Source organism: Onychomys torridus, chromosome 3 (genome assembly GCF_903995425.1).
Source record: "Onychomys torridus chromosome 3, mOncTor1.1, whole genome shotgun sequence".
In the NCBI taxonomy this organism is placed as follows: Eukaryota; Metazoa; Chordata; class Mammalia; order Rodentia; family Cricetidae; genus Onychomys; species Onychomys torridus.
In genome coordinates this window covers 159,456,857-159,479,320 of record NC_050445.1, presented here as the reverse complement: position 1 = coordinate 159,479,320, position 22,464 = coordinate 159,456,857, and the positions used below count along the sequence as shown (strand labels likewise).

The window sequence follows — 22,464 nt, the reverse complement described above, 5'->3', positions numbered from 1 at the left end:
GAGGCAGGCAGATAGCTGTACATTCAGGGCCAGCCTGGTCAATGTAGTGAGTTCCAAGACAGCCAGGGTTATGTAGAGAGACCCTGTCTCAAAATAAATGATTAAATAATAATGAATGAAGAAAGACATTTCAAATATCTAAACGTAAAAACAAATTACAATAACAATCCAAGAAATTATGAATATACATTAAGTAACAAAGAGTAAAAAGATGCAGGTAAGCTGAAATATGTTGAGCTTTATAAAAGCTAAAGTTAATATGTGAGAACTTCCAAGTAAAATTTATTTATTTATTTATTTATTTATTTATTTATTTATTTATTTATTTTTGTTTTTTTTGAGACAGGGTTTCTCTGTGTAGTTTTGATGCCTGTCCTGGATCTCACTCTGTAGACCAGGCTGGCCTCAAACTCACAGAGATCCACCTGGCTCTGCCTCCCGAGTGCTGGGATTAAAAGCATGTGCCACCACTGCCTGGCTTCCAAGTAAAATTGAAATCAGTAAAAAGAAAACAAAACAAAACAAAACAAAACTCAGTTTGAAATAGGAAAACAACATGAACAGGCATTTCACAAAAGAATAAAATATCAATAAGCACTTAAGCATGTCAACCTTTCTAATCATCAAAGAAAGAAAAATGTGTAATACCATGTCCATTGTCATTCCAACAGCACTGGACAGGGCACAGAATGCTCCCAACAGGAGCTCCAGCACCCTTTCTTTGAAGTTGAGCCCATGTTTGCATAACTTCAGAAGCTGGCAGAAAGGCGTGTGTGTGTGTGTGTGTGTGTGTGTGTGTGTGTGTGTGTGTGCATGCCATCATAGACTGCTGCCTCTGCACAATGGGACATAGAGATGTTTTGAAGATTCTTTTGGCTTTTTTTTTTTTAATTTTTTTAGGACAGGGTTTTGTTTGTGTAGCTCTGGCTTTCCTGGAACTCACTCTGTAGACCAGGCTGGCCTCGAACTCACAGAGATCCACCTGCCTATGCCTCCCAAGTGCTGGGATTAAAGGCATTTGCCACCACCGCCTGGCTCTGAAGATTCTTATATGTTTCTTTTTAAACTTTTCACTGCCATGTTTTGTGGTTTTTTCTTTTCTTTTTGCTTTTTATGGAGACTCTTACACACACACACACACACACACACACACACACACACACGCACACTCACCTTTCTACTTGTCTCCATATCCCACTGTGCAGAGGCACAGAGAGACAGAGGGACACAGAGGGAGTGCTATAAGCCATGAGAGTACAGAGGGAGTGTACCTCAGATGTGCATCAAAACGCACAGTGGCCGCACAGTGGAAGATAATATTGGTGCAAGACAGAAGTTCCTGCATGTCCTCCTTGCTGATGGCGAAGTCACGCTGGTTGAGGTCTGCAGAGATGGGTCTGATCTTCTCATGCACATTTGGACAGACTTCTTTGACTTTTTCAAACAGCTGAAACAGAAATTCACAGGCCATGTGCCTCATTAACACCACAAAGCCTTGCTTTGTATATATGTCTTCCATTACAGCACTCACACCCTGGTTTTAGTTGTAATACTCATGTTTTCAATGAAGGTGTCTCCATAGTCAAGAGCCCTCCACTTTATTTCATGCATTTGGTGTAATTTGGATCCTCTTAACTCCAGGAACATCTGAAAAAGGCATGCCTAATAATCAGTCAGGTGCATATTTTGAACTTTTCCCTGGATGAAGGGGTGATGGTCACTGTACTGGATAGTTTTATGTCAGCTTGACACAACGAGAGTCATCTGAGAGAAGGGAACCCAATTAAGAAAATGCCTCCTCTTATGGAGGCATTTTCTTATATTTTCTTAATTAGTGATTGATGTAGGGAGCCCAGCTCACTGTGGTTGGTACTAACTGAGCCAGTCATCCTGGGTGCTATAAGGAAGCAGGCTAAGCAAGCCTTGTAGAGCAAGCCAGTAAGCAGAACTCCTCCATGGCCTCTGTGTCACTTTCTGCCTCCGGGTTCCTGTCCTGCTTGAGTTCCTGCCCTGACTTCCTTCAGTGATGATCAGTAATGTGTAAGTGGAATGAATCCTTTCCTCCCCGAGTTCCTTTTGGTCATGGTGTTTATCACAGTAATAAAAGCCATAACTAAGTCACCTCCTTCTTACTAGACTCCTTTCATTCTTTAATCTCATATTTACAGATGGGGATAGTTTTTACTTTTTATATGAGAAATAATGGTTTTCAGGGCTGGGTTATCAGCCTTTAGCAAACAATATGAAATCACCTTGCTTAATGGGCTGAGCTACAAAGATATAAGCACTAATGTAATTGGAAAATAAAAAATTAGGTAAACATGAGTAAAACAAATTTTATGTGATCATACTCTAATATCAATGGCAGTTAATGTCAAGGGTTACATGAACTCATGTACTTTTTCACTGGATTTTAACTGATTTTTTTTAGCATTTTAATTTATTTTTGAAGGGAGAAGAGATGAAAACAACAATTTTAGTTCTTATTACATTTACTCAAGTGGGTTGATTCTCTGCTTTCCCTATGACACAGAGATTCTCAGATTAAATTTGCATTTTTCTATTGTTTTGAAAACACCATTTTAGTGAAAACAATCTTGTTTCCAAACATTTTATTAAGGTGGAGTTTTCATATAGCATCCATGGGGATAAATGTTTAGAAATATTAAGAACAGGCAAAGTTGGTCTTTGGTTTTTTTAAGCATAAGGCAATATCAGAGACAGGCCCCTTTGTCAGCAGACTCTGAAGACAGTGCGCTCCTTGATTCATAGTAGCAGGCTCTTTTGTTGAGTAATAAAACATTAAATCTGGGCTTAGAATACAGCTCAGTTGGCAGAGTGTCTGCCTCCCATGCACAAACCCTGGTTTGACCCCCAGCATTGCATAAAACCAGGCATGGTGATGCACACCAACAATCTCAGCACTCAAGTTCAAGGTCATCTTTTCTAGTTAGCCACTTTGAGGATAGCTTGGATTGCATGAGACCCTATTTTAAAAAAAACAATAGCAAAAAATTCAGGTAGGCAGAGAAATCATATTTTATTTGCATCAGGCAAGAGCAGGCTCAAAGACATTCTAGGAGCTGGATGAAGATGACTAGGGAAGGAACTCAATCCCACAGGCAGCCAGCGTGTGCCATGCCATCTACTTTCTAGATGGAATGGTGGGCCTATCAAGAGATATCACTACAGTTCTGGAGATAATTATGTTGGGCCAGTCCTCGATGTTTTGTTCTGACATCTGAGATAGATAAGGTTGATAAAATATTCAATCTTACTAAAGAGGTCATTCTAGCTCTTAGAGACAGAACTTTAACAGTTCTAATCTTGATCAATCATAAATATGCTAAATGTTTACTTTTACAATCAAATGTTTCCCCTGTGATAGTTCTTTTAGCCATACAACAAATGTACAAGTTTGTGTGAAATGTTTGCAATTTCCTCATTTTAGTAAATGAATTTGTATAACCATCTTTGAATCTATGGTAGAATTTTCTTCACTAACTTGTTTGTGGTTCTGTGGACATTGGCTTTGGAGAGGAGCATGTATTGGGTGGAGAGTGAATGCATCACACCTGTGCACTGCCTTTGGAAGAGTTCAGGACTGGAATTTGGACTCTTACAATGAAGGAGTGACCCCCATGGCCTCATTTGAGAGGCATCCACAGGAGGTTTAGTTTTGTTTTCTGGGCATCAGTGAATGTAATCTTCTTTCATGAGGGCCTTTGCTCTCTATTCCTTCTATTGAATCCCTCTCTTCAAATAGACCTCTACTATCTAGTCCCAGTAATACACCAGTACTTGTTTAGTTACTACTTTGATTCTGTGGGGGGAAATGGTGAGGTCTGTTAAGTTAAAGGGTAGACTGTGGACTGTCCAGAGCTCTGAAGTGAAAGAATTTTCTAAGGAATTTTCAGGGTGCTGAGTTAAAGTACATCAGGAGATGTGGGGGTGTTATGTTAGCTCCAGTTCAGGTGCAGGGCAATTAAGTATGTCCATATAAACCATCCTGAAGAACTTACACATCTAATTTAAAGTCACACACACACACACACACACACACACACACACACACACACACACACCACACCACAAAGCATCAGGATCTTACTCATTGCTAGCCAATCCATAGGCTATAAAGGGTCAATCTATAAGTTTTTAATTGTTTCAGTGAGGACCATTGCTATAACACCACAAGACAATGTGGTAGGAGCATGTGGTTAGGACTGCCTGGAAGGTGTAGAAGGGTCTGGACCAACAGTTCTGAGTTGAAGCTTGGGCACCTGTGCATGGTACCAGGTGTGTAATGACTATAGTAAATGACACACTACAGGTGTGTACTAGAACTGTATATTCTGGAAAGACATCAGACCCTCTGTCATCACAATGGGTTGGGCTAAATCCCCATTCTGCTGTTTATTGTTCATGTAACAAGAACAAGTTGTGAAGTTCTCTGGGCCTTTTATGTACATTTACTTAAAATGGCAATCTTGGAACTGTATCATCCTGTGACCTTAGAGAATTAGAGACTAAATATGTGAAGCTATTCTTGAGAATAGCTTTTCACTTGTCAGAATTTCAGTTCACTTTTCATAAGAACCTATAATCAGCACTAATGGTGGCACATATTTCATTCGTCACCTTTTATTCTTTATCCCCACAAGGTAGGTTCCATAGCATACTTTGAGAATAAGTATGTGGGCAGGAAGGCATTAGCTAGAAGATGGAGGCCAACCATAAGATTATTTCTAGGCTCTAATAGGACCATTAAGAAAGGAAAGTGCTGATGGATACTTAGATGAGCCCAGCAACACTTTACCTCCTAATGATTTTGTCACCAAGGAAGCAGGCTCTTCCTGCAGGGGAGGTAAGAGTGCCATAGAGGATTCATGGGGCTGCCTTCCAGCTTTGCTGCGTCACCTCCTTTGTACAGATAACACAGCCTTGGGGAGAGGATGGTTTCCTGGGATTAATTTCTCATCTGTGACATAAGAATAAACATTTCACAAGGGTTCCTAAGATTAAATATGATAATGAAAGTCAGTGCTTAGCATAACACATGTCACTGAATAGGTCCTTAAAAAAAGGAAACTCTCTTTCTGATTTTAATGTTCTGTATTTTCAAAGTTGTCAAGCTGGGAGCCCTCCTCTCCTCTCCCCTCCCACTCTCCCTTCTCCCTCTCTTCTCTTCTCTCCTCACTACCTTCCTTGTATTGAAGAAGCTCTGACTGATCTAAGTTGAAGATCTAATTGAAGATCAGCTACATTTTTAAAAGTATGCCTTTGTCAACTATGGGAGCCCATAAAGGTTTTCTAGTAAGATCTGAGCTTGCTTTACGCAGCAGGGCTGCACTAGGGGATGGCTTGACCATGTGCGTGGTCACCAGGTGTCTGGGATGGTCTGCACTTGGCAGTGCTGGGGGGAGGTCTTATGCCCCACCCCTTGGCATTCCTTTAAAAGCCCTATAGTAGAGACAGAGAGGCTGGTGGGAATTGACCCAGGTCCATCCAAAGCTATCCTATGCTTCTGTCTCTCTCCTCTATATTTCTATCTAAATATTTCTCATTTCTCCTTGCTCAAGAGTACCCTGGGGGGAAAGTGGGGGCAAGCCCCCCATAGATAGTGCCAGAAACAGGGACCCAGAGACTTGGTGAAAGCTTGGGGAGAAAGCCCCACCAAAAGCAGTTGGATTGGTCTGGTTTTGTAGTGAAAGTATCAGGAGTGATAGCGAGGCAGTGAAATACCAAAGCTAGAAAGTGGGGCTGAAGCATAGGTGTAGCTCTCTGTCTAGGTTTCTTTCTCTATCTTTCTTAAAATTCTGTCTATAAAAATTAAGGAAGGTAGAATGTAAGAATATAGTATAAGAAAAATTTAGAGTAGAGTAGGAATATTGGGAATAAGTCTTAGAATAAGATAAGCAATAAGATGGAGGAACTATGGGGCTATGAATGCAAACTGGAAAAAGTCAGAAAAAATTTAGTGAAGAGGAGAAAATTACAGGGAGAAAAAGATTCCTGTGGGAAGCTTTTGGCCTGTGAATAGTTTAAATCCCAGGTGGCAGGGGAAAGAATTTTCCCTGAGGCAGATATAGGTGAAATAAAACTTTTCACTCTGCTGATGCTGCCACTGTATGGAAACAAGGTACCATCAGAACTAGTTTCCTCTTGACCATAAAGCCAAAAGTTTAGAGAGTAGAAGTCTTGGAAAAACTTGGTGGTCCTTCTCCCTCAAAAAAGGAAAGCTTTCTAGGAAATACTTAATCTCTCTCTAAAAGAACTAAAAAGATTTTCATATCTTTGCTTCTCAGAAATTTCTCTTGAATGCATTGGCACCAGTAGCACAGACACTGAGAGAAACAATCAATCAATGGGACCTGTTGAAACTGAGAAGCTTTTGTAGAGCAAAGGACATGGTCAACAAGACAAAGCAACAGCCTACAGAATGGGAAAAGGTCTTCACCAACCCCATATCTGACAGAGGGCTGATATCCAGAATATATAAAGAACTCAAGAAATTAGACATCAAAATGCCCAACAGTCCAATTAAGAAATGGGCTATAGAACTAAACAGAGAATTCTCCACAGAGGAAGTTCAAATGGCTGAAAGACATTTAAGGAATTGCTCAACATCCCTAATTATCCGGGAAATGCAAATCAAAATGACTCTGAGATACCACCTTACACCTGTCAGAGTGGCTAAGATCAAAAACACAGGGCAAAAAATAGATTCACCTGGAATCTATGGGAAAGTCACCCGTTTGCTCTAAGAAAAAAAACAAAAAGACCTCTTGGAACAAGGCAAATCCTCTCTGCTAAACCTTGTCTCCCTAAGCTAGAGAAAAGCAGCAGTCAGAGTTCCCTGAGGCAAGGCCTGGTGAGAGAGTGTAGGCAGAAAGTGGAGCAGGGACAGACACCTCCCCAGATGGTGCAGGACCTGGGGAAAGCTGCATGTACAGAAAATCAGGGTTGAAGTTACAAGCAGCAGCTGCAATGGCAGCATGGGAAATGCTGAGGCAGATTGGAGAGAGAAGCCAGAAGCAGTCAGCACAGGAACAGAGCCAAGGTATCTGGGGCTTTGCATCTTAGGGGAAGGAGTAAGCGGTGACAAGACAAAGACCTATCAGGGAAAAAGTCTCTCCAAAAAGGCTGTGAAAAAAGCTTTATTTTAAGTACTATCATTCTTTCACTAACCTGGTAAAGGTGGAAGAGCAAGCCCCAAGGAATTTTGCTTCAAGCACAAAAGGACCTGCCTGAATATGCGTGAGCAGGTGGTTATAACTAAGTTCTGGGGACAGTATCAAGAAGAAAAAAATCTGTAATTGCCAGCTCAGAGAGAACAGAAATTTCTCGATCTCCCATCATAAAAAAGCAAAAATCATCACTCAAAAATCTCCTGTTGAAAAAAGCAAAAGCAGGGAAAACAAACCATGTAGACAGAAACAGAATTGCGGTCAACCCAAAGGCATCATAGGAAATGTAGTTTGAAAAAGTAGTTTGGAAAATGTAGTAATAGCATGATTCTATAGAGAAAGGCTTTCTGGGAAACAAAGTTTTCAGCTAAAAATGGTGGTACTGTCCCCAAAAACTATTTTTTTCAGCTGCAAGTGAAGTTTTTTTTCAAAGCAATGCTAGGAAAGCTTAGTCCTACTGCTGTAGGATGACCTGTATGCTGTAAATATATGTTGCTATGATTGATTAATAAATAAAACACTGATTGGCCAGTAACCAGGCAGGAAGGATAGTGTAGGCAGGCCAAGGAGAGAGAATTCTGGGAAGTGGAAGGCTGAGACAGAGAGATGCTGCCAGCCGCTGCCATGGGGAGCAGGATGTAAAGTACTGGTAAGCCACGAGCCACGTGGCAAGGTATAAATTTATAGAAATGGGTTAATTTAAGATATAAGAACAGATAGCAAGAAGCCTGAGCCATTAGGCCATATAGTTTATAAATAATATAAGCCTTTGTGTGTTTTCTTGGATCTGAGGGCCATGGGAGCTGGTCAGGAACAGGATAACTTCAGCTATATCCAACCTCCTGAGAACTAAGAACAGGTGAACAATTTACCTCTAAGGAGATAATTAAAGTGCTAGCATCGTTTGTCAACAAGTCACTTTGAAAACTTTAAGAAACCAAGGGAAAATGGTCCAAACACTGGATAATTGCTTTGTAGAAGGGGACCAAACTTTAGAAAATATAGCTGTCTTACAAAATAGTTGCTTTACTTTAAAGTTCCCTATAAGAAATCAATGTTAAAATGGAATGCATGCTTAGTGAATTCACTGATGTTTGTGAGAATAAAAATGTACCAAGTACTAAAGGTTGAAAAGTTACAACTATAGTCTGAGTTAAATAACTCATGGTTAGAGTATGTCACAGCTGCTAATAAAAATAACATCAGGGGTTGAGAAGCTAATGAATGAAGTGAAAATACTAAATCATGAAAATGTTCTTCCTCAGAGTAAGCTAATGAAGAATGTGTTTCATGAAACAACATCTATATTCTTGACTCTTTGGAATAGTAGCAGTTTTGGGGAACAAATAACCTTGCCAGAAATATTGGTCTAATAAAATCTATCAGAAACATCAGCATTGTTGAAAGAACTCATGGCAAATACAGCTTTAAAAAAATCAAGAAGAGGGAATTTTACCCCATTTTACCCCCAGTCAAGTCTAAAAGCTGCTATTTTACCCCAGTTAAGCTCGGAGCCACACTGCTTTTGTCTGACTAGTGGCAAAACAATGCCTAATAGCTGTGCAAGGAGATTTTGCTAAGAGCTTTATGGTAGCTCAATATGGTAATTTAACCTCGCCCTGATGTGAGGCTTTTTGGTAGAGCAACCTGAAAGTTCTGCTGTAACAGAAATGTTTGTCTGAATTGTGGCACAGGGGAGCTGCAATGAGTTGGGTAAAGGGACAGCTCCTAGTTAGAAACTGTCTGCCACTGAGTGCATCTCTGCCCGTTCCGGAACAGCTGGAAGAGCCAGCAGGAATGGTGACTTTTGGGGAGTGGCATTGTTCTGAGTGCTACAGCCACTAGCAACAAGTGTTACAACTCCATAGCAACAAAACTCACTAAATCCCAGGGTCGAGAGAGCCATTGCCAAATTAGGCTCTTGTTTAAAACTCTCAAGAACTTTCAGAATGATAGCAAAGCTGACTATAAACTCTGAACTTTGTCATAAAATGATCAGCACACTTCCTGTCTTGTTAAATATTAGTTTAAGAAATCTCTTTTAAATGTTAAGAAATCTCTTCTAGATATGTGCTAAAGCTTGTAAAATAGTTTCCTTATGAATATAAGTTTGTAAAATAGATCTATAGAGTTTCCTCTTGAATATAAGTTTGATATAATTTCTCTGATGAGGTTTGCATGAAGAGTTTGATTTAAAAAGGGTTTGGCACAGTGAAGGCTGGTATAGACATCTTAAGACCCATTCCAAAAAAGATATGCCATCTTGCCGGGTGGTGGTGGCACACACCGTTAATCCCAGCACTCGGGAGTCACAGCCAGGTGGATCTCTGTTAGTTAGAGACCAGCCTGGTCTCTAAAGTGAGTTCTGGGAAAGGCGCAAAGCTACACAGAGAAACCCTGTCTCGAAAAACAGAACAAAACAAAACAAAAGATATGCCATCTTTATCATCCTCTACTCCTGTACTGGGAGATGAGGCAGCTATGGAGATCACTGTGGAGGTTGTAAGCTCAATAGGAACCTGGGCCAGAGCTAAATTAAGCTCAGCACCCCCTCTTGCCAGAGGCCGAGGGTCAGGGATGGGCTCCTTTCTCTTGATAGCTTCCAGCCTAAGACAGAATATGCTTGATGGAAAGCATATCTCCATGATGGATAATGGAAGAAATAATCATGGAGAACGACCTAAGACAGACCTCAGTCTATCTTATGGGACCTGAGGAGCTCTTTAAAAATTTAATAGGAGGGACATGTAGGAGCCCACAAAGGTTTTCTAGTGAGATCTGTGCTTTCTTTATACAACAGGGCTGCATTAGGGGATGGCTTGACCATATGCATGGTCACCAGGTGCTGGGGAGGGTGTCTTATGCTCTACCCCTTGGAATTCCTTTAAAAGCCTTTTAAATGTCCTTTAAAAGAGACAGAGAAGCTGGTGGGAATTGACCCAGACCCTCCCAAGGCTATCCTATGTTTTTAACTGTCTTATTTCTATCTAAATATTTCTCATTTCTCCCCGCTCAAGAGTACCCTGGGGGAAAAAGTGAGGGTAGAGCCCCCACAATAAACCATGAGATGTTTGGAATTCCTGTGATGTTAGCATTTCTTCTAGATATCTCAGATTTATAGAACTTTCTTGCCTTTGTCTCTGTAGTGTCAAAGTAGAACCCAGAGTCACACCCAGCACTCTGCGTCAGGTGACACCCCCAGCAAGAAGACTCTTCCTTTTTGTGGGACTGTTACTTGGGTAGAGGTGAGGCAATAATGGGACTAAACAGGCTTTAGGAATTTAAAATACAAATTTCTTGTTTCCAGTTGTCTTTGAGTCTAGAGAGAGTTAACAGAACTATTAATGACAGTCACAAAGCCCGGCTCTCAGAGTGGCCTGAGAACCAGGGGGTGGTGTTGGCTTCTTTATAAAATCATCTAAATTAATAAGGTCAGATTTGACTTTTCTATTTTCAGGCATTATTTAGCCACTCTAAAATGTATACATCATTTTATTTCATTATAATAGGTTATATACAGCTATTTTCATCTAAGCATGTGTACCTAGAGTGTATTCAAAGTTGGTATTGTTTTTGGTTCAGTTAATTTTTAAAATGCCTGTAAGGGATTAATTGTCTCTTCTATGAACTGCTGAGCAGTGATAGCCATAAAAGGACTCAATGAAGTATTTCTTAAAACATTGTTTTCCATTGCCTTAAATCAAGCTGTGTTGTGTGAGCTGAGGTCATGGACGTGAGCCTTGCCTGCAATCATCCTCTGTCTTTCAAAGTTCATTTGCCTCGAGGACAATTGAAAGCTTATTGAGTAAGTTCTGCTTTTCCAGGGAAGCTTGCATAGTGTCCAATGTACCAAGCCAAATGACAGCTTATAAAATACAGCATCATGCTGTATGTGGGCCCATGCTTTTAGTCCAAGTGCTTGGGAGACAGATGCAGGAAGATCTCTGAGAGTTCAAAGACAGCTTAGTCTACATAGCTGTTTCCAGGCCAACCAGGGCTGCATAGTGAGATCTTATCTCAAAAAAAAATTAATTTCAAAAAATGTGAAAATACTTAAGAATTAGGAGCTCTAAGTAAGAAAATGAATCTTTTCTGGTTCTCTGTGGCCAGTGGAATAAAAAGTTCTTTGAAAGTTTGTCTCTATAATCAGGAAAACAAAAAGAGGGAGACAGCAACTATATATGCTACAGACGGAGAAGAAGCAATAGATGAGTTTTGGTAGACAGAACCAAATTCTTCTCCACTGTAATCCCAGGTATAGATAATCAGAGGTAAACTTTGCACCATGTGTATGCAGTGCTCATAGAAGCCAGAAGAGGGAAGTGGAACCCATGGAATTGGAGCTCTGCATGGATGGTTGTAAGCCACCATGTGAACTGAACCTGGGTCCTCTGCAAGATCAGCAAGTGCTCTTAACCACTGAATCATCTCTCTAGCTTCTTTTTATGCTTTCTTAGTTGAAGACTCAGTGAGAATAATGCTGTGTCAAGAGTGGCAAGTGCTACATGTTTCCTCAAATGGATTTGCCAAAACCACTATTACATTTATTACCCCTATACTTCCTCTGTAATTTGAGATGTAATACCTTTTAACGAACATTCACTTCCCTCCACAGATAGGCAATAGATACTGACAATAGATACTCAACCTGTCTTTGTTGAATGAAGAAGTTCAGGACATTCCAGGACTTAAGGTTTGGGACCTTATCCCAACTCCCATTCCTTCTTGTACTTACGCATCAACTCATTCACTCACACCTTTCACTTGGGACAGGCTGACCTACTGTGTGTACTAACCATGAGGTTTCCTTTTCTTTCTAGATTCAAAGAACATCTGACCCTAAGTCTGCATACATCCACTGGTTCCCTCCTTCTTGAAGACAAGGAGAAGTCAACCTTCCCCAACCACCACAGCAACAGAGGGGCAGGGAAGAACCTTCTGGGAGGTGGAACACTGGCCACAAAAAGTGATGGAAAAGAGGCCTCTTACCAGAGAGTCCAGTCAGAGACCAGGTAAGAGATCTCTTCCTACTCCACTCTATAATCTTCTAAAGGAGACTTCTCAGTTGCTACCAAGCGTATTTCTTAATAGATACAGCCCAGTCTTGCTACCTATCATTTTGAATAGCTTTCTTCATTTAATTTTTTTTATTTCTTAAATAGTAGTTACCTTATCTCTGTCCCACTGCTGTATATGAAGTTTGAGTTCTAAGATTTGCTGACAGCTGCTGGTAGCACAGCAGGAGACAACTAGTGTTCAGCAGGTTGACCCACTAGATGAATAATTCTCTGATGAAGAGCCCCACTTGGCAAAGCCATGAGGTCACTGACTCTAAATGATTGGTTGCTTCTGTCTGTAGATTTTCTCATGTGCCACTACGTTTCTTCCCTAATAATAGATATGGGTATTCTCTCCATAGCTTGTGTGTTTATCTCATGAAAATATTCCTTCTTTTGGGCATACATATAGCTGTGGATGGTCAGGAAGATGATTCCTGCTTAAGCTGTATAATTCTGATGAATAGAAATAATACTAGGATATTTTTCATAACTGACATAGGAAAGTAATAGTATCACCAGCCACAAAGACAGCTAATTTTAGACTTCAGAACAAATTCAAAAAAGACTAACTGCCCCTGAAGAGAATACACAAGGACAAGTTACCAAACCAAAGTCAGGCACAAAACTACTTTAGTAGACATAATTCTCTCAGCAGTTGACTCTCTGCACATACTCCTTACCACTCAAGGTTCAGCCAACTAATTGTTTATTGCTTAGATCCTTAGATGTCGCTTTCTGTCTGAGAACCCTGACCACTCAGGCCATGTGCACAGCCAAGTGTTTTGCACTGGACAGTCAGTGTGACACTTTAACCAGAGAGAAACTATGTGACTTATCATGTGTTATGAGAATGGGTCAGACCCTGAAAATGTAACATAACTGTCCAGAGTTTGGCAATTGAAGTGGTGTGTGTGTGTGTGTGTGTGTGTGTGTATGTGTGTGTGTGTGTGTGTTTGTGTGCATGTGTGCATGATGAAGGAGAGATGTAGCTGAGTGGGTAGAGAGATATAGAAGATGTAGTTGTACAGAAGAGAAACATGTATGTAGGAGAGATGTACGTGCAGGAAGGGATATGGCTGTATAGTGAAAGAGCTATGCAAGTGAAGATGTATAGCTGTGGCTGTGTGGAGATTTTAACTGTATGGAGATAAGGAAAATGAAGCTGTGTAGGAAAGAGATGTAAGTGTGCAAAAGAGGTATGTGGCTGTGTGGAGAATGCATGGAGAATGTGTGGAGAATGTACGGAGAACGTAACAATATAGAATGTAACTATGTGGAGACTGAGATTTTTCAGGCAGAGGATTTTTTTTTTTTTTGAGCTGAGGATCAAACCCAGGGCCTTACGCTTGCTAGGTGAGCACTCTACCACTGAGCTAAATCCCCAACCCAAGAATTTTTTTAAAGATTGAAGGAAAAGAGAAAGTTACCATCAGAAAGCGTGTATGTTTCCTTATTTTCCCTTCATATAGAAATGTCTAACCCTTGCCGCATTCATGAATTTTTTTTTAAATACCCTGGACTGCCAGAGGCTGGCTCTCTACTTAGTGATAAAGACTGCCAACCAAAAGCTGATGTCTCAGCACTTGGGCGAAGGGATGGTTTATTCCCCAGAAACATGGACTCTGATTCAAGAATGGCATGAAGGGTAAGACAGAAAGGAATTTTGTGACCTAAAAGTGAAGACAGTGGGCATTTTTTTCATGGGCCCCCACCTGTGTATTTCTTAGCCATGGGATGTGGCCCAGTGGCAGCCTTGCAGAGTGTGTGGACAGGAGTTAGGGGCACTACTTCCTGCCAAGACCAGATGTCTTCCTATAGAATCAGTCCTGTCTTTGTCCCCATTGTTAGTTGGCTAATGTCATCCATGGAGACCTCACTGGCTTGGGGGCAATGTGTGACAGATGGCAACTTCTCCATCAATCACCTTGGATCCTAAATGGCTAGTGTGTTGCCTCTTGTATCAGCTGGCTTTCAGGGAGGATGGGGGCTGTTTCAGCACATGCCCTAAATTCACATAGGCTAGAGAGACAATGGCTAGATCAGCTGCACATGTGAATGTGAACAGTTACATCACAGTTTGTGAAATCTGGGAGATTTAAATTATTTATAAGCCTGGCATGGTTGGTGCAGCCCTGGAATTCCAGCTCTTGGGAGGATGAGTGAGTAGATTCTGAGCCTGAGACCATTTTAGGCTACATAGCAAGACCCATCTCAAACAAAACAGTAATTAAAAAAATCACTTGTTCATTTTTATTTTTATTTCTTATAAAAGTCGTGGTGAACTGATAGAGAAGAAAATGTGGAAATGTTTGTGTCTTTGATGCCTGTGAAACTGGTTTAGGCAATTCTTGATTTGGCTTTAGGGATAATGAACACAAGAGTTTGTCTGGGTAAAAAGAACTCAGAGGTCATTGATAATATCTTTATGTTATGCAACATAATATTTTAATCCTCATAAATTCCTGTGAAATAGCTTTTGTTACTTGATACATTGTATAGATAAATAAGATGTGGGTGGGGTAGGCAACTGTAGCAAGCTCTCCATGCTGGGTTCTGTTTCTCTGGTGTGGGAAGGAATGGGTAGGGCCAGGTTTAGTGCCTTTGCTACTCTACTGTCCTATGCTATTCTCTGTGTGAATTCAAGAGCTAAATGGAATAGTGACCAGTTAGTGAATACTTAGATTTCTAGAACTATCAATCATCCAAAAATCGCTGTGAGACAAGAAGAAATTAAAAAGGGTTACTGCTAGAACTGTATTTATGACACCAAGAGAAAGCCAAGCTTGGACAATGGTGTTCAGAGCTTGCTCAGGACCATGGACATCAAAGGTTGCCCTCCACTGATCCACTTCTGCCAGCAGGTTTAACCTTTGCTGGTTCCACAGCTTCTCAAATTCCACAATGGAGAATAAGTACGCAAAACCGGAACAGTGGGGATCATGGCAGGTTCAAACCATTACAAAGATGGTTTCCTTTCCTGCCCAATTATAATTGAAGCACCTCTGCCCTCCTTGGGGAACACACAGGTATCACTGTTATGTCTGTCTTCCTTTTTCTGTCCCTTGTATGTTCTGGCATATAATTGGGAGTTTGTCTAGTTTCTTTAACAGCTGCTTTGATAAAATCCCCCCCTCCCAAAGAAAAAACAACTTGAGGGGGAAAGGTTTTACTTTAGCTTATAGTTGAAAGTACAGTCCACCATAGCCAGGAAGTCAAGGCAGCAGGGGCTAGCTTGAAGGAACTGGTCACATTGAATCCACAACCTGGCAGAGAACTATACATTCTTATGCTCACTCATCTTTACACAGTCCAGGATCCCAACCCAGCAAATAATGCTATCAATCATGGGGAGGCCTTCCCATCTCAAATAACCTAATTAAGATAATCCCCCACAGGCATGCTAAACTGACCTAAATAACCAATCACAGATGTGCCTGGAGGCTAGCCTCCTGGTGACTCTAGTTCCTGTCAAGAAGATAGTTAACACTAACATTACAGAGCTGTAAGGAAACATGAACAAAGTCACTCCTTGCCCATCATACATGTCATACAAGGTATCCCACAAGACATACCTTACTGTTGAGGATCTGGAAAACCCTCTCCTGCAGTGTTTGTCCAGACTTGGGTCTCACAAGAATGTAAATGACTTTCAAATGAGGGCTGGTGCGGAACAACTTCTCCATCAGCACCTTGCCTAGGAAGCCTGTGGCTCCTGTGATGAGGACAGACTTGTTGCTGTAGAAAGCTGCGATCATGGACATGATTCCTGTTTTTTTCTTATATGGTCTGGGAAGAGGGTCCTGAAAAGAGAAAACGCATGCTACAATCTCAGAAATTTTAAAATCCTCAACCACTTATAATGTGTCCTGAGCTTCCAGAGGTTTTGAATGGAGAAAAAATTGTGAGAGCCACAAGATGCACCCTAATCAACATTTCTGAACCTGCTCTATATCCTAGGCTTTATGCTAAGGACCATGGGAAAAAGCTGAATGTGACACAGCTCTCAGTCTAATGCAGGACATAGATACAATGAGAGACCATTAAATATAACGCGGTCAGTGAAAACACTGGAGCACAGACCATGGCTGTGGAATGGCAGGCACTGAGGACTTACATGTGGTGATAGTGGCAGTGTTGGAAGGTGGTGACTTTAAGGTGAAGGCAGGCAAGGGCTGAGGCAAGGGTGCTTTAGGCCTTAAAAACCAGGGTTTACATAGCTGTGATACCTGGTGTTCCCGCTCCTATCCTATCTGCCATTTCTAAGTATATATGCTTTTCTCTTCTTTGGGCTGAAAAGAGGCGGCTCTCATTTCCTGCATATGCCACTCTAGGGGTTAAGCCATTTATACATACAGAGAAGTTTTACAAGAGAAGCCTGAAACCATTGGTTTTGGGGTACCTAGAAAGAGCAATAGGCACAGCAGCTGCCCAGGCCACTCGGGATCGCTATTTGCAGGAGCATAGGAAAAGAGCTGACAAGTTATCTGAGGACCAGAGGTGACACAGACTCTGTGGCCACTGATGAGAAGACCCGCTATAGATTGTAAAAGATCGATTATTTATCCTCTTCAATCCCAAGTGGGAGACTGACTGACAACAGCCCATGTGTGTCCCTGGTGCTCTCAGAAGCCAGAGAGAACATTGGATCTGCTGGAATCATAGCTATAGACAATTGTGAACAGCCATGTTGGTGCTGGGAATTGAAACCAGAGCCATCTTCATCCAGTCTTCATTTCAATATAGTTGATTAAATGCACAAAGTCTCTACTTATGTGAATAAGTATGTAAGCCTATCTGTTGTTGAGGCATGAACCACAGTGCAGGGCATCAGTGTCTCTAAGATGTCAAACATGACATCCAAAAAGCCAAGCACATGTAAATCTTGGCGTTTCTCTTTCCATTTGGAGATCTGTAAAGGGAGGAACATTACAAACTAAGGGAGAATTGATCTATTAACCCAGTGAGAATGGGAATCCAACTGAATCTGTAAACCAACTTAATTTTCATACTTTGCTTAGAATGAAAATCTTTTAATAAACAGATGACTTTCCATTCATATTCCAAGTTAGCCAAAGGATTGAACAGGCACTCCAAGTTCTGCCCATGGGAGGGACACAGAAAGGGCTACCATGCTGCAGCTGCACACATTGGGGCAGTGCCTGCATACCATGCAGAAGCATCTGTAACCAGGCCAGACTCATTTAAAATCTCCATGATGCCACAGGTGCCTGCTGTGGAGAAAGAAGGCAGTACAGTGGGAATAGCATCATGGGAATTTGAGCTTTTTTTTTTTTTTTTTTTAAACTTGTATCTGCAGGGTCTGCCCAAGCCCATCTATACCTTCACTAGTTCAATGTGAAAGCCATGCACTGAATAATCCCAGTTCATGGTCTAGTTGATCAAGTAACACTCAGAAATAAGTGTTAAGAATATGTTAAGATAACCATCCAGACTTCATTGTTCTATTAAGGCCCAGAAAGAGGCCATGAGCCATTTCTTAAAGGGATGGTATCCTAAATCTCTGTTGATCTGTCTGTCTGTCTATCTCTCTCCTCTCTTCTTTTTCTCCTCTCTTCTCTCCTTCTCCCCCCATTTCTAGTGTGCATATATGTGTACACATGTATGTGGAAGCCAGAGGACCACTTTGGATGTTATTCCTCAGGTGTCAACCATCTTGTATTTTGACTCTGTGTGTGTGTGTGTGTGTGTGTGTGTGTGTGTGTGTGTGTGTGTGTGTGTGTGTCAGGATCTTCCCATGGCTTGGAACTTGCCAATTAGACAAGGCTTGTTATCCAAACTCTAGACCTACCTGTCTCTGCCTCCCTACCCGGTATATTAGGATTACAGCTTTACAAGGGTTCTGGATCTTTATGCTTGTATGACAAGTATTTCCTGCCTGAGCCATCTCCTAACTCTTGTACTTAAACCTTAAGGGGCCTCCATTGTGATTTGGCTACTGTGGCCAGCCAGAGCAGCCACTGATCATTCATGCATATTGGATCTGCTAGGTGTTAGACCCACACGACACAGTGGCATGTGCAGTGTCTGTATCTATTGTACACCTTCCTCTTATTCTGGGCCTCACTCAACGCCAGGTACTCTGGAGAGCTATAGTTAACCTAACATCCAAAGAGGCTCACAAAATATTGCACTTCTTATTTTGGTTTTAGAAGGGGTTGGATGAACAACTTATATGTTAACTTAAACAGAATGTCTCTACCTGCCTCAAACAACTGAGTGCCTGGAGATGTCACTAGACAGGAAGGTCCTGAATTTTTGTCATTTATTTGCTCTCTGACAGCAAACATTCCTAGGTTTTGCCATGCCTTGCTCACAAGATCCTCCCAGCATAATGTCATCAACATAATGGACCAGAGTGGCAGCTTGTGGAAAGGAAAAGCAGTCAAGATTCAGGCTAATTCAATTTGTCACAGGGCTGGAGAGCTGATTTGTTCCTGCAGTAGGACACTGAGGTACATTGATGGCCTTCTTAGCTGAAGTTAAACTGCTTATTACATCTTTGTTACAGGTAATGAAGACAGTGACAGTGTACTGACCTGAGGTAACTGACTGAATTAACTTAAGCAACATACAATAGTTGTATATATATAGCAGATGAGGTTCGGGTCCCTGCTTGGTTAAGTTGAGGATAATTAGCTGCAATTTTCTAAACCTGAACTCTAAATAGACTAAATGGATAAACTGAATCTGGATGGGGTGGGAATCATGACCTGCATCTTTCACACTCTTTATGGTAGCACTACTTTCTGTAATCTCTCCAGGAATATGCTCTTGCTTTGGAGACACGATTTAATGGGTAGGCGAGTTCCTGTGGCTTCTACTCAGCCTTGCCTACCATTATATTCTCCTTTCGAAGGTGGTGAGGCAAGACAAGCTTTCTGCCTGTTCTGGAGTGTGTTTATTCCACTATGTGTCTGTTACTCAGAAAATCACCACATTGGTCCTGGGAAAGTCCTGACTCACTGTGAGCAGGACCTGGCTAAAAGGCCAGATCACCTGACCACCATAAACCCCTGACTGCCATAAACCCATGTTCAAAAGAGGAATTTCATTTCAAGGCTGGTGTCTGAGATGCACAGTTTTCTTGTAAAAAGCCACACTTCAGAGGACACATTGGGGGAAACTCGGAAAAAAGTTAATAGAACAATTTTTTTTTTTTTTTGGTATTGTATTAGGGTTTTTCCTCAAGGAGGCCCAGACTTCCCTTTATCCACAAATTGTTGTAGTCCTGAGAATTTATTGAAGAGTTTTGATGATCTGTTTTATGTTTGTAGCTAGAGTTTTGTTCGGTTGTCCTAAAACTTTTTCTGGTTATGCAGATTGAGTAACTCATTTACAAGAGCATCATGGGGAGTGGATGGAGATATGGCTTAGCGGGTAAGAGCGAGTACTACTCTTCCAAAGGGCCTGAGTTCGGTTCCCAGCACCCACATTGGGCAGTGTAAAACTGCCCATATAGCCAGCTCCAGGGGTCCCTTTTTTGGCTCCTACCAGCAGCTACACACATGTAGCAGACATTCACACAAATGTACACAGGAATACATTAATATAGATAAAAATCAATCTTTTTAAAAAGAGCATCCTGGCGATTAGCCAACACCCCAGGTTCCTGAAAGTCAGGTTATTCTGATAGCTGCTTTGACCCTCTTGCCCCTGTGGTCACCATACCAACATTGTTACCACCAGCCTGGGATCCAGCAGGAGCAGTCCCCACTGTCAGGTCTGCCCCCACAGCAGGAGCTGCCCACAGGGCTCCTCAGGCACAAAGTGGTTCCCTTTTCAGGCCTATTTCTGTGGCACAACTAAGTTCACATAATATTAATCCTACTTTCTGCAGACACATTTGCATGTGAACAATGACCCTCACACCTTTAGGGCTTGATTCTTGTTTTATGGCTTGACAGCAGAAGGTAAAACATATATGTAGAAGTTTTACAAATTTTTTATTTTATGTGTGTGTGTGTATGTGTGTGTCTGAGTGTATACATATGCACCATTTGTACGCAGTGCCCATGAAGGTCAGCAAGGCCTCTGATTCTCTGGACCTGGAGTTATAGGTGGTTGTGAGCCTCTGTGTGGGTGCTGGGAACTGAACCTGGGTCCTCTGCAACAGCAGTAAGTGCTCCTAGTTGCTGAGCTTTCTCTCTCTCTCTCTAGCCCCAGGTGGAAACTATTTTTTTCTATTTTTCTTAGTAGAATTGTTCATTATGGAAATACATTTTATTTTAAGCTGTCTCTGCTTAAGTCACAACAAAATAAATTGAAGTGGAGCATAGGCACTGGGAAAAATTTTTTCAGGAATTGGAAAACCTGGTGTGCTAACTGGCCACTAACCAAATCTCTAACCCTGATGCTGAGACTCAAGTGTCCCTGCTGTTCTATTGACCAGAGAATGGTTTTAAAAATCAAATGAATAGCCAGGAGAATCAAATAAAGAAATAGAAGGGATCATTCCAAGTTGTCCAAGCAAGACAGAATGATATCTTTCTTGTTCTAGATTTTGTATGTTGGCGATGAAATTGCAGCCTTGACTGTCTAGTAGAGCATGTAGTAAAGATTCTGTAATTTGCACTTTACTTTTTTAAAAAAAGATTTAATTGTCTATGTGTATGTACCTGTGTGTCTATATGCATGCATGTGTGGTGCCTTCTGTTTATGTGTATGTGCCTGTGTGTATGTGTGCAGGTGTGTGTGTGTGTGTGTGTGTGTGTGTGTGTGTGTGTGTGTGTGTATGTGTACGAGCATATGTGTGGTGCCTCCAGAGGCCAGAAGAGGATATTAAGTTCCTTGGCCCATACATTTGTATCTCAGCCTTTAATCATCCAAGGTTGACTAATGAAGCCATTGGTAGGTGGGAAATCTCATAACAAACCTTGATTAAAAGGATATTGATTTAGGTTTATGAATTCAGTGTACCAAAAAGATTGTTGATTTATAGAATGTCACTGGAAAATTGCTAGACACTGTACTCAGAAGGTCTTAGTGGTTCTGTCACAAGTATGTAGGTTGTCAGAATTGGTTAGTGACAACTACTAGATACAAATTTGCTGTGTCTATCTCAGAGGGAAGACACAGCGTTAGTCTCTTCACACAATTATTTTTTGATCAACATGAAAAGTTGTGTTTTTAAAAAGGCTACTACAAAAGGATACCAATTGGTGAACTGGAAATCCATATTTCTTAACATAAACTATTGACCACACCCTGTGCTAATAAACTGACAGTCTCTCAGGAAACATCAGAAAATTACTGGCACACTGTTTGGAAATACACAGTTAGGTCTGGAGGAAGAACTAAGCTCTGAGTCAGAGCTAGAAATTTCCCTGTTAAAATTCCCTCTATGGGATCCTGTTCCTTGCCAGAAAAATGGCAAGCCACAGTAGCATCCATTCTTCTCTGAAAAGGCGCAGTGAGTTCTATTGAGAAAATCAAGGAGGGTGTTTGACATTTGTCTTTAAGAAAAGGCACTTACAGATCTGGGGACATTTCTTCCCATTTGTATGGAGCTGCAGGGAGTGGCATTAGAACAAGAGAAGAAAAAGCAAATATCTTGTATAGCAAAGTAGTTCAGTGAGAAGGGGGCCATCAGAGCTATATGGGGAAACTTCCAGAGCTTCATGTTTTAACTTTTACAAAGGGTAAAATGGCCCTTTCCTTCCCTGAGTATGTTATTTGGGTGTCTATCAACTTGATTTTAACTTTCTTTTATGATGATTATTAAGATAAACTCTGTGGTCACACTTTGCAGAGCAATAAACAGATTGTAAAATGCACCTTTTCTAGATGGTTCCATGGACAAGGATAGGGTTCTTTTCTTATTTAATATTAGGGCCACTCTTGCACCATCTGACCCCTGTCACCCAGTGCTCAAGTCTTTGTTTCTGTGTTTATATGATGATACCATTTAACACTAATCTTTTATACCTAGGGCAGGAGCCCATGTTTACTTAGTTGATTGAAAAATAAATGATTTGCTTTATTTTTTATTTTTATTACCACACCTCAAGTGATACTTGAAGTATGAGGCTAAGATGCCTGCCTGTCTTCTAAGGTCTGTCTCCCACAGGGCAGAGTCCACATATTCTGAGGGAAAATGGCAAATGTTGTTTATACATACAATGATTTATAATATAGTTTCTCTCTCTATATATGTGTGTGTATATATATATATAAAATGGCACATATAACCATAC

General features: G+C 41.1%; 1 protein-coding gene across 4 annotated transcripts in view; it reads right to left on the bottom strand.

Moving 5' to 3' along the window:
* Far2 (fatty acyl-CoA reductase 2) overlaps positions 1-22,464 on the bottom strand; it is a 116,163-nt gene that overhangs the window by 24,245 nt on the left and 69,454 nt on the right. For all 4 annotated transcript variants that reach the window (XM_036181077.1, XM_036181076.1, XM_036181079.1 and 1 more), the window contains 2 exons: positions 15,823-16,050; positions 1,272-1,447 (listed from right to left, as the gene is read on the bottom strand). In XM_036181077.1, coding sequence (XP_036036970.1) covers positions 1,272-1,447; positions 15,823-16,011 — 365 coding nt within the window. In that variant the 5' untranslated portion in view covers positions 16,012-16,050. The remainder of the gene's footprint in view (positions 1-1,271; positions 1,448-15,822; positions 16,051-22,464) is intronic.